This window comes from Trichechus manatus, unplaced genomic scaffold, assembly GCF_000243295.1.
Source record: "Trichechus manatus latirostris isolate Lorelei unplaced genomic scaffold, TriManLat1.0 scaffold00010, whole genome shotgun sequence".
Classification (NCBI taxonomy): domain Eukaryota; kingdom Metazoa; phylum Chordata; class Mammalia; order Sirenia; family Trichechidae; genus Trichechus; species Trichechus manatus.
The window spans coordinates 1,993,998-2,004,621 of record NW_004443946.1 but is presented as its reverse complement, the minus strand read 5'-3'; the positions used below and the strand labels follow the sequence as shown (position 1 = coordinate 2,004,621).

The 10,624-nt window shown below is 40.8% G+C and overlaps 1 protein-coding gene across 1 annotated transcript in view; it reads left to right on the top strand.

Annotated features, from left to right (window-relative positions):
- The window catches only part of CDKL1 (cyclin dependent kinase like 1), a 68,981-nt gene that overhangs the window by 56,897 nt on the left and 1,460 nt on the right, over positions 1-10,624 (top strand). Inside the window, exons 5-9 of the mRNA XM_023726161.1 lie at positions 2,216-2,306; positions 3,106-3,306; positions 5,643-5,725; positions 8,724-8,780; positions 10,183-10,347. Of these exons, the coding sequence (XP_023581929.1) occupies positions 2,216-2,306; positions 3,106-3,306; positions 5,643-5,725; positions 8,724-8,780; positions 10,183-10,347 (597 nt within the window). The remainder of the gene's footprint in view (positions 1-2,215; positions 2,307-3,105; positions 3,307-5,642; positions 5,726-8,723; positions 8,781-10,182; positions 10,348-10,624) is intronic.

The following is a 10,624-nucleotide window of genomic DNA, read 5'->3' as shown; positions in this document are numbered from 1 at the left end:
GGGCAAGGGAGGAGGAATTCAGGTAAACAAGCCAATCAGTAACCGGGTTTGGAAAAACAAGTCGTGACAAGTCTCAACATGTTGGGGACAAGTCTCAACATGTTGTGCAGCATAGAGGCCTTTATACATCCACATTTTAATGGCATGTATCCCCACAGGTCCTGAAAAAGACAGAAAAGAAAAAAATAGACCAAGACGGACATCAGAAGAGACTCAGAAACTTACTATTTAATGTAGAGTAACTAAAGTGAAAGGAAGAAATGATGAAGTAAAAGAGCTGAACAGAAAATTTCAAAGGGAGGCTCGAGAAGACAAAGTATGATAATGAAATGTCCAAAGACCTAGAGTTAGAAAGCAAAAAAGGGAAGAACACGCTTGGCATTTCTCAGGCTGAAAGAACTGAAGAAAATATTCAAGCCTGGAGTTGCAATATTGAAGGATTTTATGGGCAAAAAATTGAACAACACAGGAAACATCACAAGAAAATGGAAAGAATACACAGAGTCACTATACCAAAAAGAATTAGTCAATGTTCAACCATTTCAGGAGGTAGCATATTATCAGTAACTGATGGTACTAAAGGAAGAAGTCCAAAGTGTACTGAAGGCATTGGTGAAAAACAAGGCTCCAGGAATTGATGGAATACCAATTGAAATGTTTCAACAAACGGATACAACACTGGAAGTGCTCACTTGTCTATGCCAATAAATTTGGAAGACAGCTACCTGGCCAGCTGACTGCAAGAGATCCATGTATGTGCCTATTCCAAAGAAAGGTGATCCAACGAAATGTAGAAATTATCAAACAATATCATTAATATCGCATGCAAGTAAAATTATGCTGAAGATAATTAAAAACGGTTGCAGCACTACATAGACAAGGAACTACCAGAAATTCCAGCTGGATTCAGAAGAGAACATGGAACAAGGGATATCACTGCTGATGTCAGATAGATCTTGGCTGAAAGCAGAGATACCAGAAAGATGTTTACTTGTGTTTTATTGACTATGCAGAAGTATTCAACTATGTGGATCATAACAAATTATGGATAACATTTTGAATATTGGGAATTCCAGAACACTTAATTGTGCCCATCAGAACCTGTACATAGACCAAGAGACAGTTTTTCTAACAGAACAAAGGGATATTGTGTGGTTTAAAGTAAGGAAAGATGTGTGTCAGGGTTGTATCCTTTCACCATACTTATTTAATCTGTGTGCTGAGCAAATAATCCAAGAAGCAGGACTATATGAAAAAGAAAGCAGCATCAGGATTGGAGGCAGACTCATTACCAACCTACAATATGCAGATGACACAACCTTCTTGCTGAAAGTGAAGAGGACTTGAAGCACTTTGATGAATATCAGAGACTACATCCTTCAGTACACATTACACCTCAACATAAAGAAAAATAAAAATCTTTACAACTGGAGCAATAAGCAACGTCATAATAAATGGAGAAAATATTGAAGTTGTAAAGGATTTCATTTTACTTGGATCCACAATCAATGCCCGTGGAAGCAGCAGTCAAGAAATCAAACGATGCATTATGTTGGGCAAATCTATTGCAACAGACCCCATTAAAGTGTTAAAAAGCAAAGATGTCACTTTGAGGACTAAGATGTACGTGACCCAAGCCATGGTATTTTCAATTGCCTCATATGCACGTGAAAGCTGGACAATGAATAAGGAAAACTGAAGAAGAATTGACGCATTTGAATTATTGTGTTGATGAAGTATACCACGGGCTGCCAGAAGAACAAACAAATCTGTCTTGGAAGAAATACAGCCAGAATGTTCCTTAGAAGCAAGGATGGCAAGACTTCATCTTATGTACGTTGGCCACGGTATCAGAAGGGACCAGTCCCTGGAGAAGGACATCATCCTTGGTAAAGTAGAGGGTCAGCGAAAAAGAGGACGACTCTCAATAAGATGGATTGACACAGTGACTGCAACAATGGGCTCAAACATAGCAATGATTGTGAGGATGGCACAGGACTGGGCAGTGTTTTGTTCTGTTGTACATAGTGTTGTTATGAGTCTGAACTGACTTGACGGCACCTAACAACACCAACAACATTTTACTCTTATCCAAAATGCAAATGAAAGAGTCAAATGGATTCTCAAATATTTGTTAACTATTTGTATTTTCTTATCTCATATTTTGTAGATGCTCCTTACTAATCTGTTTTTGCTTTGATTTTTTTTTGACTAGTGCATACATAGAGATATAAAGCCAGAAAATATCCTCATCACAAAACGCTCCGTGATAAAACTTTGTGACTTTGGCTTTGCTCGGCTTTTGAGTGAGTATTGAAGTTTTCTTTAGCTAAGTGTAAAAAATGGAAAGGTTATTTACATGATAAATGAGTAAATGATACAGAAAGCAGTTCTTTTAGATTTAGGGCATAAGATTGCTATAAATTATAATTCTGTAATTACTGAAAATGTGTAGACACATGCTGGAGTTTAAAAATGTATGTTATATGTAAATTATACCATAATAAAATTGATACGAAAAAGTATGTTACTCTCCTTCTTTCTACCATTTTTTTTGTAGAATAGTAGTTTTCAGAATATTTAAAAGAGTGGTTCTCAGCCTTGGCTGCAGATTAAAATCATCTGGAGAACTTTTAAAACTATATTGATATGCTCCCAGCCCTCCCTAGGGATTCTGCTTTAATTGAATTGGACTTGGGTCCAAGCATCAGTATTTTTAAAAGTACTGTACTCCAGAGTCCCTGAGTGGTGCAAACTGTTAACATGCTCGACTGCTAACTGAAAGGTTGAACGTTCGAGTCCACCCAGAGGCAACTCAGAAGACAAAGTCTGGTGATCTACTTCTGAAAAATCAACCACTGAAAACCCTGTGGAGCACAGCTCTACTCTGACACACATGAGGTCTCCAGGAGTTGGGGTTGACTTGACAGAACCTGAGAAAAAAAAATTTCCAAGCAATTTTAATGTGCAGCTAGTAATGAGAACCACTGATTTAGAAAAACCACAAGATGGGACACAAGCTTGATTTTTTTAGGTTTTCCCCTCCCAGCTTTGATTCTAGGCTTCCCCTGCTCTTTCTGTTTTCCATGTTCCATCACTGGCCAGCTGGACCAAGTGACTACTACACAGATTATGTTGCTACCAGGTGGTACCGCTCCCCTGAGCTGTTAGTGGGGGATGCACACTACGGCCCCCCAGTAGATGTTTGGGCCATTGGCTGCGTCTTCGCTGAGCTGCTGTCAGGTGTGCCTCTGTGGCCAGGAAAATCAGATGTGGATCAGATCTATCTGATTAGGAAAACCTTGGGTAAGTAGTGTTTTTGTCCCATTTTTTGGAAAGCCGGATGTTTTTACCCATGTCCCTGCAGAACAGAGCACAAGTTCCTAGTTTTATCTACTGCCCTTTGCACTTTGGAAAGCCTTCATGAGTGTCAATAAAAACAAGGCACTCTCAAGGCCTTATATAAAAGGCTCCTTTAAGGATGTCCACGTTTGTTTTAATAAAAATGACTGACAATTATCGTGGACTTATTAAGTGCCCAAAAAGACACATGATTCTCACTTCAGCATAGTTTGGATCAAGTTAAAAGCTGAATAATGATTATAGCAGCAATAAAATCTTGGATTTCTACAAGGGCTTGACAGTTTACAGAATGTGTTCAAGTTTTATTTCATTTATTCTGATATGGTAATTCATTCTTTGGATAGCCTTAACTCCAGCCTGCCAGACTAACTTGGATTATACAGACTCCGCAGAGGAAGATTCTCAATTCTCCAAGTGGTCAGGAAGAAAGGCTGGTTTCTCCTAATGTCACTCTACTTGTCTTGCTTTCCCACCCCAAGGCTCTTTCCTTTCTTTATATTTGCCTGAGGGGAGGAAGGAAAGGAAGAGGAGAGGAGGGGAGAGGCAGTGAAAGATCCATAAGCAGGGATTACGCTTTTCAAAAGTCAGAGAGTTTACATACTACTCCTTTGAGTATCCCAGTTTAAAGCATACTTGTCTTCCTCTAATCTGTTGTAGCACCTGCATCATCATGTCTTGGACACTGGTTTTCCGAAAATACTGTAGGCTGCTTGAGGGCGAGATCATATCCTCTGCTTCTGTTTATGCTGCAGTGACGTTTGCACACAGTTGCTTGTTAGCTGCCATATAGTCGGCCCTGACTCACGGTGACCCCATGCACAACAGAAAAAAGTGCCGCCTGGTCCTGCACAACCCGCATGATCAGTTGCCGATTGGACTGTTGTGATCCATTGGGTTCTTTTTGGCTCTAGATCTCCAGGCCTTTCCTCCTAGTCCATCTTAGGCTGGAGGCTCCACTGAAACCTGTTCAGGATCATAGCAACTCGCAAGCTCCACTGAGGGATGGTGGCTGCACTTGAGGTTTATTAGCCAGGAATTAAGAATTCTACCACAGAACACAGTAGGCAGTAAATATTTGCTGGTAGCTTGATTTTGTACAGTGACATGTAAGGGACCTTGTAGCCCTTCTAGGGACATTCAGCCTCCCTTCTGTGTTTCCTCTGGTGATTTTAGGGTACTCCCCGTACCCTCCGTCCAGCTCTCTGATTGAAGGTTGTTTGGGTACAAGGAATTGTGTTCATGAAGAAGCTCACTGAGAACTGGGGCAAGGCATTAGAGAGGATATTTTGGTTGCTCATCCAAAATGGGGTGTGGCAAGTTTCTGGATCTGAGTGAGAGGTAAAGTTCCAAAATAAATTGGCAAAATTAGGCAACTTGATACCCTGGGGTTGGAACTTCAGCACAGTCCAGTGGCAGCAGGTCAGGGGCCCCTAGCTGGCAGGTTTTTGTTTTCCACTCTGCTCTGGGAAGGGGAGTACTTCTGGGCATCTCCTTATATTCGTCTTACAAAATGCCTCTTCAAGTGTGATGTCCCTAGCATTTTACACAAGAGCGATTTTAGATATTTGGCTGAAATGTAGGCAGGATAAGCTTCACATAATCCCCCAGGATTTTGAAATGCTCCTTTTGTTGCATTGCTTCACATTATAAGTGCTTCTAAACAGTAGATGAAATAGAATCCCCAGGTGATCTCTAATAGGTGCAAACAAGAAAAGATAGTTCCAATTCGGAAACGTATTCTTTCTAGCTAGAAAATCTTTCATGCTTTATTCCCTTTCTTCCTCAAATATTTATTGAGTGCTAGGTATGTGTCAAGCCAGGCACTGTTCTATGTGCTAGGCCAATGCATTCCTCTTATCTCAACCCATAAGGCTTCAGTTAACATGATTTTGATGTGTAATCGTTGCGGTTTTGCTAAGAAAAAAAGGCATTATTTTATTTGCGCGTGTTTTTCCAGCTGAGTCCAGTGGCAGTGGGTCAGGGTTTGGATCAGTTGTTAGGTTTGGATTCCTCAAACACATTTTAAGCCTTTGAGGGGCCAGACCATTCCAGCCCTCAGTTTCTGTTGCATACCTCCAAAGTGCCTAACACAGTGCTTTGTTCACTGTAGGGCTCAGTAAAGGCTGTTGATGGCTGCCTGAATGCTATTCCTTCTGACTGGATAACAAAACTACAGCATTCATAGGTGCATGCACAGACAGACACAGCATCTACAGAGGGAAACCAGAGATCAGTGTTTGCTGCCGTTCTTACTTTACCTCCTTTCTTCTTGTCCAAAGGGGATCTCATTCCTAGACACCAGCAAGTATTTAGCATGAATCATTACTTCACTGGTGTGAAAATCCCAGACCCTGAAGATATGGTGAGTAACCCATTTTGGAGGGAGCTGTGCATGTCAGGGCTAAGATTACCAGGGTGCTTACATGGTGAATGGTCTATTTACTTGGTGAGTTGCAGAGCTGGCCTGGCCAGACTGGTTAGGGCTTGGTAATTGCTCACCTGCCTGAGCCCGATGGCCCACCCTGCACTAACTGGTCAGTCTAAGGGTGAAAAAGAAAATTGTTGCAAGTTGGCTAGAAAGACCCTGGCCTTCAGGGCTAATTTAGAGACTGCTGGGAAGAGTTCAGCCAGCCGAGTTGACAGAAAGGCAGCGCTGCCTGTTGGAGCCACACCTGCCCTTCATCATTCTCAGCAATTGAACTGTAGCTCAGCGTCAATCAACTTTTAGACAGCGACCCATGGAGGACAACGTGTCCAAATCCCCTACTTTAACATGCTCTTGCCATGAGGAGACAATAACCCATTGCCGTTGAGTCGATTCCAACTCATATAGCAACCCTACAGGACAGAATAGAATTGCCCCATAGGGTTTCCAAGGAGTGGCTGATGGATTCCAACTGCCAACCTTTTGGTTAACAGCCATAGCTCTTAACCACTGCGCCGTAAGGAGACCATAGGAAAAACCGTTTTGAACTTGTTGACCAGCCTCATTCCAATGTGTGTCCTTTATGCTAATGTGGAGAAAACACTCATTTAAAAAAAAAAAAAAAAAACGAAAAACTAAAAATCGCATGCCTTAACCCACTTCTAAGAATTTATCCCAATGAAACCATTAGACATGGGTATTATTTAATAGAAATAATTTTCTTTAGTGTTCCACCAGTAGAGGATTAATTAAATAAGTTATGGTGCATACTTACAATAGAAATACCATAGAGCCACTAAAAACAATTAGATTTATATGTACTGACCTGAAAAAGACGTCCACAACATATTGTTAAATGAAAGTAATGGTCGTGAAACATATGCTATAATTTTAATAAACAGACACATACATATACTTACATATATAAATTCATAATACATAATATCACAACCTCTGAGAAATCATGCAAAGCTCTTTACATTTGTGAAATAAACGGCTGCAAGGATATATACCAAAGTATTAACAGCAGATGTCTCTTTGTTGTGGGATTTGGACGTGCTTTATTATTTCTTTACGGTTTTCTAGATTTTCTGAATATCTTCTAATGAGCATGTATTATAACAAAAAACATTTTATAGCAAAATTAAAGTCTGTGAAATTCTGAGGAAGGTACTTTCAAATTGAAACCAGACCTCTGGTTGCTCAGAGTTCCCAGATGGAAGTTCTGTCTGTCCCTACCACTGTTCTCTGCCAGGTCCCTTTCCCTCTTGGCTCGCCCCACAGTGAAGGCTTCCACTTCCCCACTGCCTCCCCTATCCCTGCAGCACCAACAAGAGGAAAAGTGAGTCGTGCTGGGACTAAGCAGCGGGAATGACACCTGCATATGGGAGGTGACCCATCAGGCTCTCTTGTGACCTGGGTGAGGGGGACATTCCCAGTTCCACACTAAATGTCCCTGAGCGATTTCCTGTTCCTTCGTCTGCCAGTGAAGCATCAGAAACAACCCAGCTTTCAGAAATGTAAAAAGCTTCCCATGGTTTCCCAGAGGTTGTCCCGCAGGAGATTTCCTGTTGACAGAAACACAGGAAGAAGCAGCACAGGGGCTGCCCTGGTTGAACATCTGTGCCCAAGTCCCTCTGTTGGTTAGTAACCCTGACAGAGGGAGGCCTGCTTGCTTCTGGGGCTGGGAAGCTGGCTAAGCAGGCAGGATGAGCCCCGGCATATCTCAGCCAACCAGCCGGCCTCATCCCAGGAGTTGTTGCTGAGACAGCAGAGCCCAGTGTCAGCAATGTCATGTCAATTCCCAGCGGTGCTCAGATTGAACACACAGAAATAGCAAGAGAAATATTTAAGCTAGGGGGAGGGGGTCTGTTCTCAAGGGCTAATATAAATCTACTTTAGGAATTTTTTTTTCCTGTTGAGTTTAGGGAGCTCTAAAACAGAGGCTGTTATCTCTTAGTCTTATCAGTGATTAGTATGTGCACAGTCACGAGTTCATTGTAGAGGGCTGGTTTCCGTGTTCAAAACAACGAGGTGCTCTCTTAAGCTTGACCACAGCATGGGACTGGGTTTCATTAGATGAGCCCAGCCAGTACTCCAGCCTCCAGCTCACACACTGCAGTCTTCATATGCATAATGCACCGTGCTCATTTACTTCCATCATCTTTGGCTGGCTGTTATTTTTTTTCAGCTTCCCTGCTCTATTGCCTCTTTGTCAGTGGTATATCTCTTTAACTGGCCTGTTTGTCTCCCTGACATTCGGCATTCCTCCCACTTTATAGTATTTATTGTTCCTGATTGTCTCCAGCTTGTGACTGGAGCAAAATAGCCATATATGGCCAAAGGGAGATTGATGAATGTCTGCTTAGGAGACTTTTTAAACAGCAGGCTGATCAGGGAAACAGCAGGCTCTTGTGGGAGCAGACAACAATATTTATTCCAGAAAAGCAAGAAGCATCTAGAGATCACCTAGGTAGGGGGAAAAATCTGTTCTGAAGCTCCCTTTATGAAATGCTAATCAATGCAATAATTACGGCTCCCTTTACATAAATGCCAAAAATTATGCTGAGGAAAGTCGAATTATATAAATTGAGGCATAAAAAAAGTAGCAATTGCTCAACAGGTTTTTTTTTTTTTTAAATCAGGGTTCCCTCATAAGTTGCTGCCTGCAGTGGTTCTTTAGGAAGTGAATGGAATGGTCAGGAAGTAAATTTGGAAAAGGAATTTGGAGGCGGGGAGAGAAGGAGCTTGTGAAACAGGCCTAGGAATGTTGTTTCAGGTAGGAGGTGGGATGGGCAAAGGGTGGAGGAGGGAAGGAAGATGCCAGAAGAGGCTTATCTCATGCAAAAGAAATTTAATTTGAGGTAATCCTATACTTGAATATATGATATAAATAAAAACCACCTTTTCTTTTCCTCTTCTTATTTTTTTACAGGAGCCACTTGAATTAAAGTTTCCAAACATCTCTTATCCTGCCCTGGGGCTCTTGAAGGTACAAGTACAGCCTCCATCACAGCAGGGAGATTCATCACTGGGGGACCTGAATTACTTACATCAATCTATGAATTGAAATGAAAACCGTTCCTTTCAGAATTCTTCTCTTTAAAAAAAGTATAAGTACAGTGTTATTTTGAATTTTTAAAACAGGTCACATCACATTCTGTTACAGTGAAAACATGTTAAACATTTCTCACTTTAAATAATTCTAACATTTGAAATCTAAATTTATACAAAATAGAAAGGGAGGTGGTGTTTGTATTACAAAGGGATCCTTTTCTTCAAAAAATGCTTAGCCATATGCTCCTTTTAAATAGCCAAATTCCCTAGTATACTTGAAGTACATTTTGATTTTAAAACTTGATTTATATACAAATTTTTAGAAATATAACTCATGTAAAATGAGGTACAAATTATAATTAAAATATTTGCAAGTTACAGTCAATGTTTCACCTATTTCAGAAAGTATTTAATCCTTTTACTGATACATTTATAGTAAAACAAAAAAGAGTGAGACAGTTCCTTGGGGTGTGAAGTTCTGAGATTTAATCTGTGGAAGTATGAGCCCTATGGCCTACTAAACAGCAAAGAAAATAGTTGAGAATAACTAATGTACTATAAAAGCATGTATATTATGTCCCCCTTATATACAAACATATATATGCTTGTAAATGCATAGACTTTCTGGATGGATACACCAAAAAAAGGAAAAAAAGGAGGAGGGGCTGATTCTAGCAGGGCTTTGAACTGGTTCATTCTAGTTCAAACCCCTGCTGAGAATTTACATTTCCACCCCCAGATATACTGAATCAGAATCTTGTTATAAATGTAGATTCTGATTCAGTATATCTGGGGGTGGAAATGCAAATTCTCAGCAGGGTTTCAAACTAAAAGGAACTGGTTCAAAGCCCTGGATTCTAGGAAGGAGAATGGAAGAATTAGGGTGACAGAGAGACTTTGCTGTATAATGTATGACTTTTTTTTTTTTAACCATGTGTGGGTATTGTTTTTTAAATAAAAACACTAGTTTTTACAAAGTATATGCAAGGGACCAAACTGGCTAAGAGGATTATCGCAGTTGCCACCGAGGTGAACTAAAAAATTATATCCTACTCCCTCAGGGCAGAGCACCAACTGCCTCAAGAACAGAACAAGGTGGACAAAAGGTTAAAAATTTTTTGTTACTACTTCTAGAAACTATTATTTATTATTGGGACACCCATTTAGGAATGGCAGTGGAAGGAACTAAAATCATGTTTGGTATGTTTTTCCTATTTTCTTTTTTGCCCCTCTTGTTCCCAACTAGAGTTTAATTCTTCATAGAAGAAATAAAAATGATATTAATCAGTTAACACAATTTTAAAGAAATAAAAAGAAGGAATTTTTTGTTCCTTTAGGGCTGTCTCCACATGGACCCTGCTGAGAGACTGACGTGTGAACAGCTGTTGCAGCACCCATATTTTGACAGCATCAGAGAAATAGAAGGTTTGGCAAAAGAACATGGAAAACCAAGCAGGAAGACCCTAAGACAGAGCCGAAAGCACTTGCCTGGGGTAAAAATGGTACATTGCTTTACAGAAGCATCCAGAGTTACAGTTTCAAATGATCTTTACCTGCACTTGGCACAGAGAATCTGAACCAGTGGACATGAGGGTGGCAAGTGTGGCCTGTAGCTACAGCACCCTCCTTCCAGCACTAGGAGACAGGCCACATAATCTATCAATCAGCCTGGGCCCCAGAGAGAGCTACCTTCTGCCTGAATCCTAAAGGTATCTTTGTCTTGCAAGTTCCTGCTGCCACACAGGGGCCAGGGTTTGTGGCGCATATCAGTGCAGGTCT